Source organism: Aphis gossypii, chromosome 3, assembly GCF_020184175.1.
Source record: "Aphis gossypii isolate Hap1 chromosome 3, ASM2018417v2, whole genome shotgun sequence".
NCBI lineage: Eukaryota > Metazoa > Arthropoda > Insecta > Hemiptera > Aphididae > Aphis > Aphis gossypii.
Window position 1 is genome coordinate 39,107,832 of NC_065532.1, and position 22,808 is coordinate 39,130,639.

Sequence of the window (22,808 nt, forward strand, 5' to 3'; positions counted from 1 at the left end):
CGCGCGGTTCTTCGGTTATATAGGATTGTGGCGACCGACAATGCACACTACACGTATGTATGACTAACGAAAGTCGTGAGAAGGTAATCCGCAAATCATATATAATATTATAATGTGTTTTTATCTTGGAAAATATAGTTTATTATAATATAAATATATTTCTTATAAACGTCAAATTAAGCATAAACAATAATTTCATATTAATCTATATCGTCTAATATAATAATAAAAATAATTAAATAATGATTTAAAAATCTATTTATTGCCAAACAATTAAAACAGATTCCGTCAAATTCGAACGTGGAACCATTTGGAACTCTTTATAATATAAATAATAAAAACGTTACATTCTTCCTATCAATAAAAAAACATAATAATATATTAAATATTTTAACCATAAAATGCAAAAAAATAATCTTAAACTTTAACAGTCTATATAATGAAACTTGTTTACAAAAGTAGGTACGTACCTTTACATGTTTAAAGATAATAGTAATACATAGAAATAATAATAAAATATACAAACGCGTAAAATATAATATTATATATAATATGATCATCTTATAGGTATATTCGATTTAAATACTAAAACGACAGAACATTTGGACGTTTAAACCTAAAACTAATTCAGAAAGGGGGATGGTTATCGAAATAATAAATTGTATATTGAGATCACTAAAACAAAATAATAATATAATATATGCTATCTACAATTTGTTAACGAATTTCTACTTAAAATATTTTTGTCTTTCACGTACCTAACTAAAAATAAAAGGCTTATTTTACACATAACATTATAAGTACTACAACATCTGGTAAAAGAATACATATTACACACTCTATATATTACGTATCTATAATTTAAATGTTTTAATAACTAATATAATATATATATAAATAATATAAAATAAATAAAATCTGGACGGCCATATCGTTTTAAGATTAATATAATATACATCATTGTGAACCACAAGAATACCTGTCGCGACCCTTCGAAATCTGGTGCCGAGCGTCGGACGTTTGCTTTAAATGCTTTCACTGGTACTGTAGCGATTGATTCGAGTGCACACAACACACTCGAAATCAACGACTAAAACGTAATCTATATAAGTCATTATTATGTACATTGCAATTTGTCATCATCGTATTCGATTTCGCGCACGACTCGGCAAATCGAACCGACACGATCGCGCGCGACATCGGCGCGCGTTAACTCATCAGTTCGTCGATGCTGAACCCTTTGCGCTTGGGCGGGGGCGGCTGTCCGTTGTTCTGAGTGGGCGGCGGCTGAGGCGTCTGTTGCGGCGTCGGCGGCGGCGGCACGGCGACGACCGACGAACCGGACGCCGGTTGGAACTGAAGCGGCTGGTACGCGGGCGGCTGCGGCGAAGGCAGCGCCTGTGACGGTGACGGAGGTACCGGCATCACCATTCTCGTCGTCCGATCGTGCAAGTCGCGCCTGACGTTCAACATGGCGTGGTGGTGCTGCTGGACTTGTGGGTGATGGAGTAGCGGCGGCTGTAGGAATAGATGGAGCGGTTGCGGCGGTTGATGGTGGTTGTGCGGTTGCTGCTGCTGTTGGTAACGGTTGTGGTGGTGATAGTAGCTGGACGACGGGCGCATGGTGTACGCGGACGACTCGTCGTGACACTTTGTTTCGTGCACGACGGCCGCTCTGGCGACGGCTGGCCGCCGGAACAGCGAAATCTGTCCCGGGTCTTCCTCCTCTTCTTCTTCGTCGGCAGCGGTGGCGGCAGCCGAGGTACCCGCGGAATCCGCGTCCGCGGCCGTCGACGAAGACGACGTCGTCGGTTCCTGTTTCGTGACAGTTTCGGCAACACTCGACGAGGAGGTCGGAGCGGACGCGGCGGCGGCTGGAGCAGACGGTTCGGTCGGGGCGGCGGCCGCGTCCTCTTCGTCCACGTCCACGTCTTCGTCGTCGTCCCCGTCCTCGCCGCCACAGTCGTCGTCGTCTTCGCCACCGCGACGACGGCTTCGTTCGGACGACGGCGTTTGCTGCAGCATCATTTCGTCGTCGTCCTCGTCCTCGTCGTCGTCGAGATAGTCATCGTCGTCGGCCGCCGACCGGGGCACGACCGCGCCCGCGGGAGACGCGGCCGACGAGGTAGCGGCGCCGCTGCCGCCCAACGCTCCGGCGGCGGGCGCGTCACCGACCGCGTGCGTGAGCGTGTGCCGTCGCAGATCGCAGTTCCGCCGGAACACTTTGTTGCACGAGTAACACTCGTACGGCTTGTGGTCGGTGTGCGTGAGCAGATGCGTCTTGAGATTGCTGCGCTGGTTGAAGCTGCGCTTGCACACCGGACACTTGTGCGGCGACTCTTCCAGGTGGAGTATCTTGTGCACGGCCAGCGTGCGCGACTGACAGAAGCCCTTGCCGCATTCCGTGCACTTGAACGGTTTCTCCTTGGAATGTATGTACCTGGAACAACCACAAGACCGCGGTTAGTATATACCTGAACGCATATAGAATATAGCAAGGATGTATTATAAGGGGCGCGTTATCGCACGCGTGTTACGCGTAAGAATATTGTGCGCAGTAGGCTTAATTATATACGTTTTATTGTCGTCAGCTACATTATATACATATCGCGACCGAGACGACGGTGTAAATAATATACGAACAATAAAATACAAAGAATATTATACACAAGCCTATTCTTGTAATAATAAACAAACTTCTTCCCCAGACTGTCCGGCTATACACAAAAAACCTAACGAACCGTAACGAAATCTAGTCGGGAGCTGCTGGTTCATTGCGCCATCGTATCGTGTTTCATCTCTGCGAGCCGCGCGGCGTCTTATTATTTACATCATCGCTCGTAAGCGACTATATACCTAATAGTGACTGCGATGGTATAATGATATAATATATTGCAGAAAAAAAAGGAGACCCCTGCATTCCTCATATATACACACGCACGCGTTATATAAAACGTGTAAACGAATTGTCAGTCATTGGTTAGTCGGGTACACGCACGGCGAACGGTGTACGTGAAAAATTAGTATAGTCTCGTCCGGTCACGACTCCGACGGTCGTGGACCGCGATACGTTACACCGAAAGGGTTGTGGAATGGGCGGGGGATTGAGATGAGCGACCGTGACAATGGACAGTAACAATCACGGCGGAGGCGGGAGCGTCGGTAGCTATATACGAAGTCGGGGCGGAATAGTGGGTGTAGAAGTAGCGACGCGTAGTCGTATGAGCCACCTGTCCTCTCGCCGCCCCCGCATCCAAGACTTGCATAGTAGTAGTACTACTACACATATGGCAGGTAGTCATCGACGGACACACGCCATCGGTAGGAACGTCAAACGAAGGAGGGTTAAATCTAACAAAACAAAAAAAAAACCGTACGAGTCAAGTGCAGTATTTTATCTACCATCGCCCCCCGGCCCCTTCACGAGCTCAACTTTCCGAGACGTTTCGGTGACTACGGTGTCACATCTGCCGGAAACGGAGGAACCTATCGAGAGTTGGGCCGAGATTAACTTTTGGACGCGACTTAACCGTGAATCCTCCTTAACGTAAACGAGAATATATAGGTAGGTACCTACGAGAAAATAACATAATAAAGTTGCATCGTTATGTCTTATAATATTAATTTACCTACTATATTTTCAATACAGTATATAATATTGGGTGTCGTACACACGAGCGCTACGGCATCAGATAATATTATAATGACGACGAACGTTTCATGGCCACGAGAAATCACTACCTATACACACACAAGCCTTTTCATTCCGAAACAACGCTTCTCCTCTCGGCCACACCGCACTCGCTTTCGGACTGTTGGAAATTCAATTTATCTTGAACGCGCACAGTGTCGGCGTACAATATACATATATATGTACGCGTTGTTCTTTCTACCGTCGTCGTATATTAATATATTATTATGTATATACGAAGTATTGAGTATGTTCGCGGCGGCGATGTGTATAGAGCCACTAGCCGTGTAATATCGTACACAAGTATATATTATTATTATTATATACATACAACAACCTCATTCTGTCCAACGGAGGCCAGACCCCAAATGCTACGTTGCCACCTCACCATCGCCTCTGGACAGACCGGTTCTGATACGCGCGCGCCGGGCGGCAACATAGTCGAGTCTCTGTCTTTCTCTCGCCGTATAGTATATAGGTACCCTGGTATCCATATAATAAAATAATATATTATATTATTATTATCTGTTCGTCTGTCCCGCGCAAGAGAGGTCCTCCGTTCGGCGTTATTACATATTATTATTATTATATTGTGTATGTATGTAAGTATGTATGTACTTACATACATACAGAGTAATTCACCAAAACATTCTCGCCAAAAATTTTTTTATTTAATAATTCAAATTCTTGAGATTTTTTGTACCACTTAAGGCGTGGTACAAACACAGTATACAACCTATTGTTTGTAAAAAAAAAAAATAAGAACCTTTATTATTTCTCGCTGCAAACTATTTAGTGAATAACTTTTTTAAAAACGTTAAAATTCAAACGAGTAGTTTTAAAGTCATTAAAAAATTTATATTATAACTATAATAGTCATTGAAAATGGTTTTATAAAATAGATTTTATATTAGATCTAGTACCTATTTATAATATTTAGACAATTTTTACTAATTATAATCTATGATACATTTATATTAATTAGTAATTACTAAAATTTTAAAACACAATCTTTAAGTTTATAAATTTAAAAAAAAACAGATTTTCAGTGACTGCATTATTTTAAAAAAAGTGTGGGATTTCTTGGTCAATCACCCTGTATATATTTATAGGATACAACAATAATGTCTTTATGCGCTCAGAGAGCAAACGGTATGCCAGTAAAAAAATATAATGTTAATAGGTAATTTGTTTTTTAACCTGTACACACACACATACACCCCCTAGGTTTGGGGATTATTTTTTTTTGAAAACCCCACGCTGTGCGATTCCCGTCAAATATACGTATATTCTGAGTATAATATATGCGTGGCGTTTATATGTATATATTATACGTATAACGAATTACTACGATATTATAACACGTATTTTTTTTTCTATAATCCGATAAAAGTAAGCACACAAACACAAATATACATATATATATACCTATAAACGAGCTTCGGACTTAGGATTAACATAATCGGTCGGTATACATAAATTTGACGTTGTTTATTACTAGTTTTTTTTTTACTTACGCGTCTTATACGTTTACTGTTTAAAACGTCATATATATATAATATAGCCGTATAAGTACCTATACCTAGAAGGTTTCGGTATGGACGTATGGTTTTATTGTTACAGGGTTTGCACACACGTGCAATGAAAAATAACAGTTCAAAAACGTCGGAGCCGATATCCCGCATCACGTCAGGCCAAATCCGCATTTATCGAGTCTTTCAAATTAGTGTTATCATAAAATATGTTGTATTATGGTGCAAGAGTCACAAAAAAAAACACGTTGCGCACAGCTCGCAATATAGGATTATCGAAAATCCGCGGACAAGTAACTCTATTAGATTGTAAAGTGCTTTGCACCGGATGTGGATTTCATTAATAAAAAAAATCACAAAAATAACCAACATAATATTATAATTTATAAGTAAAAAACCCGTCATACTACGATATATCATGTTTGCGCGCGCGCGCGTGCATATAAAAATAATATAAAATATATGGAAACCAGTTTGAATTTTATATACCCATTAGAATCCGCTGATTATAATTTATGGAGGTTGCGGTGAATATCATTTGAAATAAATTTACCAATGTGGTGTACATCATATTATACTACGCGGTGTTTCTGGTCGAGAAAATTACACCGCCAGCAGTAAATGCACTTATTTCCTATCAGTCTCCGGAAAAGTTTGTCGTTATCGTTGTTTTTTCACACATTTTTCGTTCGCCGACTTTTCGGAATGCTTTTTAATGACGAACGGGTGGTGGGTGGAAACGGTCATGCGGTACAGAAAACCGGTTCTCTCTCTGTCTATATTATATTATTATTATACTCTCGGCGAGACTTTACGTTATTCAAAGAAGGCCAGACGGAAAAAAATAAATGTATATAAAAACCATTAGTGAATATAATATATACTTACACGTATACACACGCACATAGGTGGTACGTATATACGTAATGTATGATGGAAACGCATTAAAGCGCATTTATAAATAACACCGAATGCGTATTTGTACAGCCTAAAAGCGTCGTAAAAAAATAACAAAAATCCTTTACTTGTCCGTCTTTCGTACTCGGGCAAACATTATTATAATATTATATAGGTATTGTGTATACTAAACGCTATATCATATACCTGCTCTGCGTACGTGCAGACAGTGCAGGTCGTGATGCTCACTCTGTATAATGTACAATACTCACGTTCAACCGACGGGCTGTGCGGGGGCCGGAGTGGTCGTCAGCACACAGTCGCGCACGGGATAATATGCGATATATCGTAATATTCGTGATAATTTTTTTATTGTTTGTATACAATAATATAATATTTATATTAAATAAAAACGTACGACGGTCGCGTCGTAGTCGTCTTCTTAAGCCCACACGGCGACGACCTGCAACGATGTGCTTACAGGTCGTATTATGCGTTCGTCGGCGACAGTGACATGACTTCCACAAACATAAATATCTAACTAGATACTAAATGACTATCATTATTATTATAATGTCATCACACTACTACAGAGTTAATATTACTAAATGCGGAAACGAATTGTACCTTTACATAAAATAATAGCCGAGTAACCCGATTTCTATTGATTTTTATTGAAATCGGTCCAGTAGTATCTGAGATTAGACCTTAATAAAAAACTTATTTGATATTTAAATAATCAAAGATAGAGATAAATATTGCATATTTTCTTGTACACAGCTGTAGAGATAGCGTTATCGTGGTGCAAATCGGTTTCGTACTTTCGTTATAACTCAAGTTGAAAAAATGTTGCCATATTGTGTACACTGTACACTATATTATCCATAGCTAGTTGTGTGAATGGGAAATACTTATTATTGTTTTAGTTCAAATTGAGAGGGAAATTACGATATTGGCGTTAGGACGCGTTCCTGCGGGGCACCGGAAACGATAAGAAGCGTCGTGTGTGCACGCCTACTCCTACGCTCGCGGAAGACCATGGCGGCGTTGACTGGTAAAAAAAATTGTGCACAAGCTCTCTTTGATGCGAACAAATTTATTATAGACGTTTGTGTGCGAGAAGAAATAATCACGTCGTACGCTGGACAACGGCTTGGATCAGGTTTTGAGATTTTTGAACGACCGTGACATCCTGTAACTAGTAAGGAGGAACAACGACTGTAATGATAACGCATGTACTGCAGCAACAGTATAATCGCCGTACACGGGGCCCAAACGTAATAATATCATGACGTGTATACATAGGTACAATGACATATTGTACGTATAGAAGTCGTGAAGGCGCGTGAGCGACGATAAGATTTCGGGACGACGATCGCGGGGAAGCCGCCATTAATCAAACCACTTGACGCGGAAGAACGCGGCGTACCGCAACCGCCGCCGATAGTGTATATTTGTACGAAAAACGAGTGATATTACTACTAAACTCTGAGTGCGCGCGGAACCTAACCGGAGACTTCAGCTGCTACGTTATTACGGAAAATCAAGCGTTACAGTACCGGTATACAATGTGCAATTGTTTTCGACAAATCACGACAGTCGTTTGGACGTGTAGACAGTTCCTTTCGTTGTCGTATAGCAATCTATATCTGGTTCTATAAACGTAGGTTCTATGATGTACACCACATCCTTATACTAAACATATATTAGTATCATAAATCAAAAAAAGCGATCGAGTGTTATATAGCCGTTTTCAAATTCTCGACGTACAACATAATATATCATTTATTTTGCCTATTTGACACTCAATCAAAATAAGTATCTATACATATTACACATAAACTGTCCAAGTTTAAAAATCGTTACTATATAATATTATTATTTATTATTATAAATTATATGGACGTTATTATATAGATATTAAAAAAAACACGTTTCGGAACGATCGGGTTGGCCCGGTCGACGTTTTGTCCGCGACCGGACCAGTTCTATGGTCATTTTTCAATACGGATCACACGCTGCAGACATCACACACACATCTATATATATATATATATATATATATATAAATAAGTGTATACACTCCCATACATACACAAACACAGGCCTCAGCCGCCGCCACATGCTGGCAGGAGCATTAAGTCTTTTCGATGAAGAAAAAGAGACGGGCACGCACGCTGAGAAGAGGTAACAACACGCCATATATACATACATAATATGCAACACATACTTGCACCATCTCATATAAATGTATAGTGCCGCTGTCACTCGGAGCACAGCGCATAGTATATATATCCATTGTGTGAGCGGGCATTACGGGTCCGGTCAAATGCTTCTGTCAAACCTTTGTGAATAGGTACGGGGGCGCGTTTAGGACCGGAGACGGTCATCGTGAAATACGCGACGACGACGGTGTGGGAAAAAAAATGTCATATCCTACATACATCCTATACATAATAATGTGTATACCTACCTACTCCACGCATTATTATATTGTCCACCTTACGTACAATATACGTATATAAATATATATATGATATTGTATAGGTATACTAACTTATACTATTATATATATACACTCTGCAGCGATACGCGTCACACGATGACCGACGCGATTCGTCACACGAATAATTTTCAACCCGACGACGATTGATTCGCCGCTGCACGTGTATAGCTCGACTGACACGATATTGCATTATTATATTATTATTATATTGCGTATGCGTACATAACAATATGATGACGAGAAAACACGCGACTGCCTATGTCCGTTCACGTTCGGTGAAACCCGATGATTGATAGTTGATTTATAACTTATACCTACGCACGCTGCTGAATAAACGTATAATATAATGCGATCTGTATCAGTGTAAATGGATAATATAATTTTAATAGTGAATATGATGCGTACAAGGGTTGTGTTCACGGGGGGAGGGTGGGGTATCGTCCGATCCCCTTTGGCTTATTTTTGTCTATATTGATTTCTCGTGGTTTGTTGTTGAAATATAACAATTCGTGTTTTCAATATTATTTTGTGTGATTTTTAAGTTTTCATAAAAGTTGATTGACACAACAATTAAGTAATGTAAAAACTTGAGCACATCAATAATGCGTACAATTTATAGTTGTATTAAACATTCTTTTTCTTCAGATTTTATTTCCACTTAAGCGTTACATATTATGATATAATCATCATACAATAATCAGGGCTTGTGATTTTATTATATATTATCTGCAAATTTCAATCTTGAAAAGTTGTAATTACCGCTATAGGCGATACAAAAATTTATTTCGAGATACCATGATGATCATAATTTACATTTTATTTTCACATAATTCGCATAATAAGAATATTTTAGAATTTATAAAGCGCACATTTATTATTTAACGGTGCTGGATTAAGCGAAGGATCGGAGCCTCAAGGTTGAGATTGTTTAAGGAGTCTCATGTTTTTCATAACTTCGAAAAGTGATAAAAAATATGAAGACTATTGAATAATTACCTGCGCCCGTTTTATTTAAAGTGATATGAAACGTTATTATTTCTATATGTAACTGGATTTATAGAACATGTGAGTTATAAGGAGTTATAAGTTATACTTAGTTGAAATGTTTTCTTTTTTTTATTTATCTTCACTTTTATCAAATACCAAAAAATAATGAAATTAATGCATCAAATGACTTATAAATAGGGCTTATTTTTAAGAAGCTTTAGGAAGCTTTTTAAGAAGGCTTTTTGAAACTAAGATCTGGAACTGATCTGCACAAGTATTCAGCTAATTTATGTATAGTGTACACTACATACGCCCTGATTATAATATATACTCCTGCAGGTGCAATAATAGGTATACATATTATATATGTGTGTACACGTGACACTTCGACATGCGCGCAAGTCCGCCACAGGTACATACAGTATATGTATAATGAATATATGTACCCAACGGTGCAGTACAATTGCACGACCACAAACCCGGTATCGTGTTCGTATATTATACAGTTAAATAAAAATATACACACACATTCATACACGCACACTCACACACACGATGTATGCGTTTTTATCATTACTTGTTTTTCTTTTATATCGAGCCTCGTGCGCATACATACGTGCTGCAGTGTCACAGCATCACGAACGGGTCTAGACCGCCGCCGAGATTAAGACGGGAGCGACGGCGAGGGGAAACGTGAGCTGCAGCGGCAACAGTTTGAAATTATCTTCCGCCACCGCAAGCCGAGTATACGTCTTATATTATGTGCGTCGTGTGCGTGTTTCAAGCGCAAGGTCTCTGCGGCTGCGGAGACCAGACGTACCGCGAGTGGAAGGAGCGCGCGCGTCACGCGAACCGCGCCGAGTGCACGAAACCGCTGCCGTGCGCACGGGAGTTTTTCCACGGAGTTTTATCACGTTTTCTGATTTCAGACAGATATACTTAGGTACTAGTAATATTATAATGCTGCGTGCCGCGTGAATAATGGGGGCTCCCTACGGCCCGCGAAATAATAATAATGATGACAGAATGAAAAAAACGTGGTAAATATAAGGTAGGAAATATATTACAGTATAATAAATAGTATATACTTATTATATTGTACGAACAGACAAAATAGGTTTGACAGATAGCGCGTGTCACATCGTATAATATAAAATTTATATTGTGCCATTAGTGCCTCTACGAAACATTATATGTAGGTACCAAAGGTACTCAATAATATATTAATACATAATATATAACCTTTCCACATGGTGATGATATTATAATTATAAGAAAAATACAAGAAGATGTGGAAAAGAACATTATGTAAATGATGAAAGCAGCAGAAAGTATTGGTGATTGGCCTAAGAGTTAACATGATAGAAAAATCGAAGTTGATGAAGAAAAGTTCTTAAGATTCGAGAAGAAGACACTAATAAGGAAAATACATGACCAAATTTATAATAACGAGAACAAGCAGAAATGAAAAATAAGATAAAATTATCAATTAAGTATACTTTAAAAAGGGAAACTGTGGTTCAGTTTGTTTGCAAAACTACAATGGACGGGGTATGTTTTTGTGAGCAGATGGTAGACTAATGAAAAAAAAATCATAAGCGAAGAAACGAAAGGTACGTGACCATGGAGAAGATCTCACAGATGATAAATGAACAATATAACGAGAGACCATGATGAACTTATAGTTTCAGTAGTTATAAGTCTAAATGGACTAAATGGCTAGTTAAGTTAAATATATATATATATATTTTTAGAATACTATGCTCAATACCATTTTTTCCTTTAATAATTTATCCAAATTCTGGACTATTTTTTGTGTTGTTTAAAAAATGTAACATGATGATACAAACTTATGTTTTTAAATTTTTTTTTTTTTAATGTGGATACATATGTTGTATTATATATTACACAATAAAATATTTCGATGAGTGAAATCGGTACATTAGTTGGTTATAATAATATAATTTCGGTTATTCACAACTATTCGAGCCGTCTGAGGTTTGTGTACCTAAAATATTATAACAAGATGCGTGGTTGTGAATACGCAAAAAACAACCGAACAACAGACGCAGTAATGACTAACAAAACACAATAGAGGTAGATAAACCTACAAAAAATAAGTACCTACTAAAGTATAGGCGAGAACCAAAGACTTTAACGCTACACGCTACACTGCTGTCTCGCGTCCGCTGAACACGATATACAATAGTCATAATAAAAAAATCAGATTTTTATAGATATTTTGTTCGAGGTTAACGACGGTAAATTCAATATTTATGTGTACAACATATGCTTGTTCGATCTACAATCCGTGCAGTGGGGGCCAGTAATAAGTGTTGTTTTAGAATTTAATGCACGTGTTTATATATAGTATAGGTATATTATATTATTCTTTCGGGTAAACTATGTAACAATCGTAATGAATAATATATACACCAAGTTTAACGACGAGAAAAAAATCATTAAAAACACCACACTGCGTATAATATATAACTACCTTTCGATTTTATACGTGAAATTCTTTCGTTTATCGTTTATATTAGATATGTGTTGTCGTGGCATCGTGCACAAAGCCGGATGGTTATAATATATTATGATATACAATATAATATAGAAAAAATATAATAATAACAAAGCACGTGGACTAATGCACGTCAAAATCGCAGCGGCGGTAATGTGACTTTTGTACAGGTTTATTGATAAACGATCGTCGTCACAAACCAGGAGTACATTATTGTACACACACACTTCTACACACACACACACACATATATATAGTGATGTATTGAATATCCGATCGACTTGTGTCCCCCGTGAAGTCGACGACAATTAATAATAACATAATATACTACCATCTATAACAAGTAGATATATAATATTATTATAGGGTTATTTATATATATAATAATATGTGTGTGTACGGCCGTTGACCGAGTGACGCGTCGAGGGGTGTATGGAGGAATTAAAAACGGACGTCGGGAGGTAATAATGTTATATATATACACGATTTATACTTAACAATATATAGGTAAACTCCATTAGCGAGCTACGAGTCTCGTAAAATATTATAATTTATACCATCATGTGCGGTGTAATAAAATTTAATATGTATATATATCCAGCGCACGCGGTCGCGTACAAAGCCGCATAATAATATATTATAATGTAACGTAATATTATGCGGAAAAAAAACTCCGTAATTAAATCGGCGCGCATTGCAAGTAGACCCGGATCTGTCGGGAGCGAACCGAGCGCGTAGTACGGGCGGTGGTGCGCGTATCGCACGAATGAGATGATATGACACACGATGTATAGTAAAAATACATTATTTGTTTACTAACTATGTGTTGTAAAAAATATTAATAATATTACGATGATAAATCCGAAACTTGAAAATCATCGAAGCAGGGATGACAGTAAAAAAGTAATACGTAATGAAGAAGAAAACCGCAAGACGGGTGGGAGTAGCTAAGTGTATACAATATAAGTTCGTATTATATACATATTATATACGATGATAATTTTATAACCGAGACGCATACCCGGAGAGTATTCCGTCGGGGAGTGTCGGACCAGCATGGGGCCCCCAGTCGCGTCGGTACCATACGACGGGCGTAGTAAATATTGTATATACCTTCTAGGCCTGTATTATAGTTGTCGTCGTAAATTAATAATACAATAATTATTATTACTATCATCGTTTGACGTAGGTACCATATACACATTACACATACACGCGACGACGCTATATGCGTTCACCAAACATACACACGACAGCGGCCGACACTCCGAATAAAAATCGTATAACGGAGACTAACAATAAAAAATACATTGTAGGTAATATACTGTATATAGTTACAGTCAAAAATCATAACGTTATCAGTTTATCATATTAAATAATATTATAACATGATATATCGTGTTTGGGGACGGGTGGCGAAGTTTTATTGATATTTTTTGACAAATTTTAACTTTTTAAACACTATAACTATATTATATTGATATGCACAAATTTGTTTAATCTTTCTACACAAACGCGACAGTTGCGGTGTATCGTTAATGTATTGTATAACAGACAGACTAAGGTTTCTTATTCGCGTATACCCCACCTATATTATATATATGTACATTGTACAGTGTTTATATACATTTATAATAGATCATCACACGAATTACGCTTGTTCTTTCTTCCGGCCCGGAACCGGAACGTGACGAGAAACATAACACCGAATTCAAAGACGACATGATGTGACATATATATATTTTTTAGTTGTGACCCATCACCTGTTTTATTCAATACTTAGAACTACTCATCGCGATACAGTACGCCGACATCTACTTTTATATTATGTATTCGAAATACTTCGAATACCTATTGTATATAATACACCACCTTTGTTAATTGTCCGCACACATAAATAGTTAATAGTTGTATAAAAAGTTAGAAATCTGGGGAGGATTGTCAAATCTAAACCAAAGTGTTCGAATTGCACTCTGGATCAAAACAGGTAATTTTTCGATAGCATTCGATTTGACCATTTCATAAACATTAATTTTAGTTAATAACTGTATGCGTATATGTCATTTGATTTACAAGTATTATATACAGTGGCGTACTGGCGTTGTTACATGATGTATTACAACTTAATTAGAAATAAATAAAATGTTATATTATTTTGAAATTATAACTATGACGTAATATTTAAATTGGAGCTATTTATCGATATTGAAAAATAACTATTTTTGTAGTTCCATGCCAGTGCAAATCGATCTAAAGGTTGGACGCAACGATTATAAGAGAACAATCGTAGCTCGGAAACGTAACCACAATTTACAAATCTAACACCACGTTGCAGACTCTCGATAAAGAACAAGCGTATCTGTATATTTATTTATGTTTAACGAACCCGGCGAGTGCTGCTGCCCTTCAAAATATAGGTACGCTCGAAAAGGTTGCTTATATAAAGTATATATATAGTCGTTGGTATATAAAATGGTTAAAATCGCCGCCGTTTATAAATTATTGCAATTACCGCGATTATTTTTATTTTTTGACTTTGTTATACACACACTGCAACGTAATATTATACCTGTAGTCACAAGCAAACGTCTTCTCTGGCGAAACTGCACGCGTTTAAAAAGACGCGATGTTTTTTTATTCCTCTCGGCGAGACGTTTATTATACCGCGCTCCAATTATTTACATCGGCCGCGAATAATAACTCGTATAATTGTATATTAAAGCAGAGCGATTACGTCCGTGTGCGCATAAATGTTGTTAATAGTAATAATATATATAATGTATAATAATAATATTATAGGTATTATTATTTTATACGCCGAAAGTACAGTGCGCCGCATTCCGTCGCGTATAAAACCAGATCATCCTCTCGCCGCTCCTCCTACACTAGCATAATATAATATTCTTATACATACGATACATACGTATAATATTATAATACACCCACCTCCACTGCCGAGTATTATAATCACATCGCATGCGGTTCCGAGCTGCACGCACCTGGTTCGGACAGACCGCGGTATACTATATGTATACGTACTTATAATATAATATACATGTATTATAATACACAAAGATCGAGACTTGTTATGCGCTGCAGCCACCGCAGCTTAGACGCGGTTGCGGTGAGCGTCTGCAGGTTCTCTCCGATAATAATTAATACTCGTTCCGAGTCTTTTATACGTATATTGTGTATTATATTCGTTGTTGTTTTGTGTTACCGCGATGCAGAATATAATATAAGAGTATCTGAAGAATAACATATAGAATCTACACTCAAACACTCGGCACATGACTTGTATGGCTTTTGAAGTTTTTTTTCTATACATGCATAATATTACATTATGATACAAGTAGGTACCTATATAATATATACAGCCGAGGTTGTCATTATTGCATGCGCAATAATATAGTCGGAAATCTCGACGAAAAAACAGAAATTTCAGAAAATGTTTAGGACACTTAACTTACGATTATCTATATTATATATACACCTAAAATTTAACGCTTATAAAGTAGGCGATGGAGCTCATCCGAACGACGACAACAATGGACTTGAACGAAAGACAAAAAATTGCCATTTTTTTCCAACTATTTATCATTCTTATTACATCGAACCTTCTATTTCGGCCGACGCCACCGGCCATATACGCATGTGCACGCAACACATACGCCGGGCCCGTTACTACATTTCTTAATTAACACACGAACCGGTTTTCGTGTTTTTTTTTTTACGTGCGGAGAATCACCAAGTGATATTATTTGTCGCCGCATCGCGGTGGTCGATTTTATTATCATTTCTATATACAAGCTAGGCCGCGTGCTGCCACCGCCGCCGAGACGCGTTCATTCTCGGCGAAATCACACACGATCACAACGTATAAAAAAATCACGACAACTCGAAATTCAATACATATACCTACAGGTACGACTGGAATTTCTGAAATAAAAAATACCGATCGGATACATATCTCGACGTACATTTTATCCGTGCTCGTGTTTTTTTATTTAAACGACGTTAAACTGTATTATGCATAAGTACCTACGTGCATTTATTCCGATAGTGCGTTCTTTGTTATTGAGTGGGAGGGGGTCTAGAATGCATATTTTCAAACACGCGAGCGCAAAATGGGAATGTTCGGGTAGGCGCAACTCCTGACATTTCAGAAACGGTGCCCGTACAATTTTAAATAAGCTGAGCCCCAAGATCAGAACTGAGATTCATAGTTTGTTTTGTGTATTTTTATACGTTTTATAAATAAAATAACGTTAATTTTTCAAAAAAGAATAATATTAAAATATTAATAAGGATATTGTTTTGTGACATTTTATAACAACACTATAATATAGCTTTAACTCTACAAGTCATTAAAACTTAATTTAATGCATTCTTTTGCAGATGGCCTTTTGTCTGCTTCCGTACTATAGATATTTAATTTAGAAAAATATGTTTTACAATACCCCGTTATACCGTTAACATAATATGTAACTCTTAGTCGATAAAAGAAAATGTATTCTGCATATTTTTACTTAATAACGTTTGAGCATGACTTTTTTCAACTATTCTAATTAGTTTTATGTATAAATTACTGCATAAATTTTAGAATATCTGGCGATATCAAAATTACTAATTCGCTTCTGGTTTATTTTTACACTATACTTATCAAGAACGAGTTTTCAATTAATAGAAATATTACCAAAAAAATATACATACATGTTATATAATATTTGCATTACAGTTTTTTTCTTTAAGCACAGCCACGGGCAATACATTTAATAACATAATTATATAAATAAGAATAAAAGACCAACATCATTTTTCTCGACAAAAAAGAATTTTGAATACTTTTTTTATACGATTTATAATTTTTCAAATTTAAAAAAGGGGGGCACGCATTTCATCGAGTACACTGTACGTAGTTTTACAAATCATATAATAAAAAAGTTAACCCCGGCAACATGCATGCTGTATTGTGATCTGATCGGAACGGGTATTTATACTCAATATAACATTGACATGTACAGAATTAAGCACGAACGAGAGAAGAAGTAAATATTCATAATACCTATTATAAGGTTTTATCTAAACGAAACAAATTCTTTAACAGCTTCATTTATATATAAAAATGATAACTAAAAAAGGACCAATAATAAAATATGCTATAATATTTAAAGCGCGGGCATTTTTAGGATATTCAAAGCGTTAAAAAATGTATACTCAGTATAACTATATAGTATTTAAATTAAGGTACTTACTTGTGATCGCGCAAATGGTCTTGTCTGCGGAAAGCTTTTTTGCAAATGTCGCACGAGTACGGTCTCTCGTCAGTGTGAGTTCGCTCGTGTATCAACAGGTTGTAGCTCTTGGTGAACTGTCGGTTGCAGAACCGACATATGAATTGCTTTTTGGGACGGGATGCTCGGCCGATGCCACCCGCGCCGGTACCCACAGCCGAGGTCCGCGGTCGGGCGGCCACCGAGCCAAACGCTCCCGGGCCGGCACCAGCGGCCGGGCCACCGAATAGCGACGAATGCGGCTGGCCACCGTACTGGCCGGCGGGGTTGAGCAGGAACGGGTGACCATAGCCCCGCTGGTGCATGACCGCCTGCAAAACCTTGTTCTTGTCCAGCGCCATGGCCATCAGTTCGTTTTGCTGCTGTTGGTGGAGCAGCGAGACAGCCGCCGCGGCCGCGGCAGCCGCGTTGGCCGACGGCGACTGTTGCTGCTGCTGTTGCTGTTGCTGTGACTTGTGTTTGGGCACGTACATGCCCGGCGACGGTTGTTGCTGTTGCTGTTGCTGGAGCGACGACAGGTGGTGGTGCTGGTGGAGGGCCTTGTGCTTGTCGGCCATCATGGACGCGGCGAAAAAGTCGGCCGACGACGGCGACGGCTGTTGTAGCGACGCGATCGACGGATGACCGTAGAACGATCCGCTGGACGGCATGACCGGCACGAACGCCGATCCCACGCCCGGCTTTACGCCCTCGCCGCCGACAGAAGCCGACTTTCCGCCACTGCTTCCGCTCGACATTATGCTAATCGTCTGAAACACACGCCGCACGTAAGTCGCATTGTTCTCTGTAAGCACATATATAATATTATATTATTATTATTATATATAGGTAGGTAGGTAGGTAGGTTATTATAATATATTAAATATTTTATTGTCGACTAAACGCGCGCGACAAATGCTTCTATTTAGGATATTTTTTTTCGTCGTTTGTCAGTATTATTACTTATTATATTATACATTATTGTGTGTCCGTTACGTGAACAAGTCAGACAACGACGAAACCAGACCGACTGCTATATACAATATATTATAATAAACAATGGACGGGTAATTCGTAGGACGTTTTCGTTTTGAGCGGCGAGGACGACGAAAGAGAGATCGACAAACGTTTTTAAAACAGGCACCTATATAGATGGAATACAGGGCGATTCACCGAATACGCTCAACCCCATTTTTTTCATTTAATAACGCAGTTATTTAAAATCTTATTTTTAGAATTTTCTAACATACTTGAAGACTATGTTTATTCAAATTATTGAGATTTTTTGTACAATGCTTATTAAAGAAGCATTCTGCTGTATACATAAGTGATACAAACTTCCGATTTTTAAACGATAACCTCGCCCATTTTCGCTCTAAACTAGTGGATAATTAATGAATAAACAAATATATTTTTAATTAATAAAACGCTTGTACTTAAAATACTATCTAATTATTAATAATAATTTTTAAAGATGGTTCCTTTTTCTAAGTAGGTATGTTTAAAAATATCAAAAATCGGAATTTGAATAAAAGCATAATTGACGATTAAAGGGTTACACTTTTTTCTTGCATACTTGATAAAAATACAATAGTATTCGTTTACTTAGCAGTTTTTTTTTTTTTTTTGTACACTGCAATCGTAAACAGTGCATACTTCTACAAATGTGGGATCTATACAATATTAAAAAAATAAAAATATCTATTTATCTAAAAAAAAATAGATGGTTGGTACAGAAGAGGGGTAAGGGACTAAGTCACTAAAACTTAATATTTGATAGTTTATTTATTAATGTGTTTGTTTGTTTATTGTATATATACACCATCTTGAAATAACAATATTTTAATAACAAGCGCTTGTGACACATACCATAAACCATATAATGCTCATTTGCTATTTATAAATGTACAAGATATAAAAATTTGAATATTTGTGTTGTTTGTACTGAGTATATTTGATCGAGTTCCCCCTCTTTAGATCTTCACCCTGAATTCAGCCCTGTTAGTTTAGATAAGTTATGATCATTAAATCACACATTGAAATGCTATCATCCATTTGTAATTTAAAAAAATATCTAAATCTCTTGAATTATGAACTAATAAATTATAGATGTTCGTGGTTACGATATTAATATATTGTGCAAAGAAAATACCAAACCTCTACATTTATACTCATATTAATAAAATGTTTATATTATAATTTATATTACAAGGCATCTTGGCCCATATATTGTATGCATCAAACGTGTCCATACAATATTGCAAGAACGAAACCTATAGCAAAGTATTTTTTTATTTATTTTTTATCTGAAATCACAAATCTAAGAATGCGAGTTCCGACGATCCGACTACGCGGCATTTAAATACAATAGGCATGTATAAATCATGCGAGATAATATAGAAATGCGAATTGAAAAAACAGCATTTTTTCAACCGTCTACCGAACTCAGTATGCAACAAAAAAATTTTAAAAAATGTTTGACGATCGCGTTTCATTCGGATAAACGCGTAGGTTTATACATTAAGCTACGTCAGTTTATTACATAATCTAAGTCTGGTAAAGATTAAGTAAATCGTTATCACCGAGACTGCCACTTCAAATACTGCACGCGCTGCGTTTTATGTCGATGATCATTGATTATGAATAATATACGCATATATATTATTTTATTATTAAAAAACGTGTAACGACAAGCACACAGTAGTCGCGAGTATACAGATCTATTGCAATGATAATTTATGCGCGATTAAAAATTATCGTATATAATCAAAAACTTGTTCCCGGCAGAAGGCTAAAAATACTTTAAGTAAAATATAATAACAATAGTAATAATTTATCGATATGTACAGAGATATAAACGACCGTACATAAGGACGATTCCAAAATGTAAGATATAAATAGTACCTGTACAATATAGAAAATACAATGATTAATGATATAAAAATATCGCATACATCGTCAACTATTGTCGACATTTTAATTTCACAGCAATATATTATAAAAATTATTAAAATATATCAGTTTTCAAAACGTTTTCTTATTGTTATTAATTACTTACCCTTTACAGATAAAATGTCGAATCTTTCATCAAAGCTGATGAAAGAGTACGTGACAAGATGGATACCCATTACCCATATTATACTATCATGACGCAGGTTTGAAAACACATAATGTGACCAATACTAAATAGTCTTTTAATTAAAACGATCGATAAGAATTACGATTTGACTACGACCGAAAATATCTGAAAATTGGCGACGACTGGCATTATCGTTATTCCATATTCGTTATAGTTTTCAGTGGCACTGCATATCGCGACGAAATTATTTCGTTTCAATTGTTGATGGCAACCTTACGAATATTATATTCACGTCATTGCGAATTGTCGATTTGAGCTCGGACAATACATTTAGGATAATGCATCATGACGGACGCGCGCAACAAACACACACGAGAGGCCGATATTTTATTATTGTTGTTAATGTTGTTGTTGCAATATTGTGTCCAGAGGGACTGCCAGGTCATCGAGGAGGAGTAGAAGGAGGACGGACGAAAGGGTCGAAAGAGTATAAAAATCGCCTCGGATGTTTGCACACAAACAACACGTACCGGACGCGACCGCCTTCGTCATCTTCCTAACAACACACGTTCCGAAATGCCGCCGTCGACGTAAATAGGGTCCGAAAATTCGTAAGATGCGAATCCGACAGGTTTCTTTTTTAAGAAAAAAAATCATACGCCACCTGGATTCTTCACGCTTGCATATCATCCCCTCCCCCAACCACACATTAAACGTTTACATAGGAATTGCGTTGAGTATAGAAAAATGTATTCTATCGTATCCTTGTGATAATGAATTCGTTTCTAATTTACGATCAAATAGACATAATATAGGAGCACAAGACGTGCACAACCCAGGAAATGGTTTTTAATATTCGACTCGGGTTCAAAGTTTCCCGACACGCAAATAGAACGGTGGCTACTACTACCAGTGCTCGTGGACACGTAATCACAAACCGACGACACCCGTATAATTGGTATAATAACAATAATATCATATTATTATATTGTGCTATGATACAACGTTAATATTATAATCTTATCGGACTCGTTAATAGACAGATAAATTATTTAGTATTAACATTTATCACCGTCCTGTTTACTACAAAAATACACACTGTCGGCCGCTACCAGTAGATGATAGTCCATTATTGTGTAGTACGACAGGTAAAGGTACGCCACTGTCGTTGAATAGAACGAAGAAGAAGAACCGATACGAAGCGATATTTTTTATAGATACCTCATTCGTCCGTGACCGGCAAGAGACATCAATTCTTGTTAGGACAATAATATGATTAATAAAATATTATAATTTACAATTTATTGTCGTAAGCCCCGTGATCAACAGACGGCGAGTAATAGCGCGGTTTCTTCAAGGACGGGACCTCCCCACGCGGGTCTACGAAAGGTTCAGAGTTAAATTCGCGGTCGTCTAAACACTCAATACCATCGTTTAATCTGGGCGGGGTAGAACCTCCCCTCGAAATTAGTTAGTTGAAATATTCCATTCGTAAAAATTGTGAATAAATTATAATAGTCTGTTAACTGTTTAAAAATTTGTCTAACAACGGCGGAAAGAACGTCTGTTTCATAACTATTGTTCTAACCCGGCAGATATAATTTATCTGCACCGTTAGTACGACACAGACTACCAAGCTGAGTGCTTTTGGACTTTTGCCACCGTTACGAACAAAACGCACCGATAATTGCAGCGAAACAGTAACGATTATAATATGGTAACGAACAATATTTTATCGTTTCGAACCGGTAGGTAAAAGCGTATCGTCGTCGGACAAAGTATAAAGACGCGATAATAAATATCAATAACAGGGATAAGTACGCGCAATTTACGACCACCTACTAAATTATCGTATCGATAAAATTAATATATTATTATTGTATACAAAAATGCACCACGAGTCTTGTGGAATTTACACTTACGTGATATGACGGACTTCGGAAAACCCGATGGTCCCGCACGCGGCGGGGCCGCCGCTGTTATCGGGCAAACGAAAACGGAACACTATTGGCGCACGCATACGTCAAGTCGTAACGACGACTATCGTCCGGATTGAACGTAATATAAGTAACGATATTAAAAAAAATTCAAACTCGCGACGTCTATAACGAGAAAAAAAATAAAAATCATCAATCGATCCGGCGAACGAACGAACGGGCGGACGGACGCGGACACACTAGTCGCACTGAGTATCAACGCACTCGCGCGGGGCGCGTACACGGCGGGACAACTCGTTATTCGGTCGCTACGGTTAAAAACACGAACGAGGGAATAACGAAACAGGTACCCGATCGTTCAGCCTCTGCTGGTACTGGGTACTGG

General features: G+C 37.6%; 1 protein-coding gene across 2 annotated transcripts; it reads right to left on the reverse strand.

Moving 5' to 3' along the window:
- Window positions 1-117: 117 nt before the first annotated feature.
- Window positions 118-22,795, reverse strand: LOC114121467 (protein bowel-like). Of its 2 annotated transcripts, none has more exons than XM_050204692.1 (3): window positions 22,409-22,795; window positions 17,390-18,177; window positions 118-2,440 (listed from the first exon to the last, which is right to left on the reverse strand). In XM_050204692.1, the coding sequence occupies exons 2-3, from the start codon at window positions 18,163-18,165 to the stop codon at window positions 1,210-1,212; spliced, it is 2,007 nt and encodes a 668-aa protein (XP_050060649.1). In that variant the 5' UTR covers window positions 18,166-18,177; window positions 22,409-22,795; the 3' UTR covers window positions 118-1,209. The 2 variants fall into 2 exon arrangements, with proteins under 2 accessions (XP_050060649.1, XP_050060648.1); XM_050204691.1 differs by having other exon boundaries at window positions 17,390-18,212; window positions 22,409-22,784.
- Window positions 22,796-22,808: the final 13 nt, after the last annotated feature.

Excerpts from the sequence above, each read along its gene's own strand:
- LOC114121467 (XM_050204692.1), bottom strand. The coding sequence starts at position 18,165 with ATGTCGAGCGGAAGCAGTGGCGGAAAGTCGGCTTCTGTCGGCGGCGAG. Across the intron at positions 2,441-17,389 it reads GACCATTTGCGCGATCACAA|GTACATACATTCCAAGGAGA; the intron begins GTAAGTACCTTA and ends TGGTTGTTCCAG.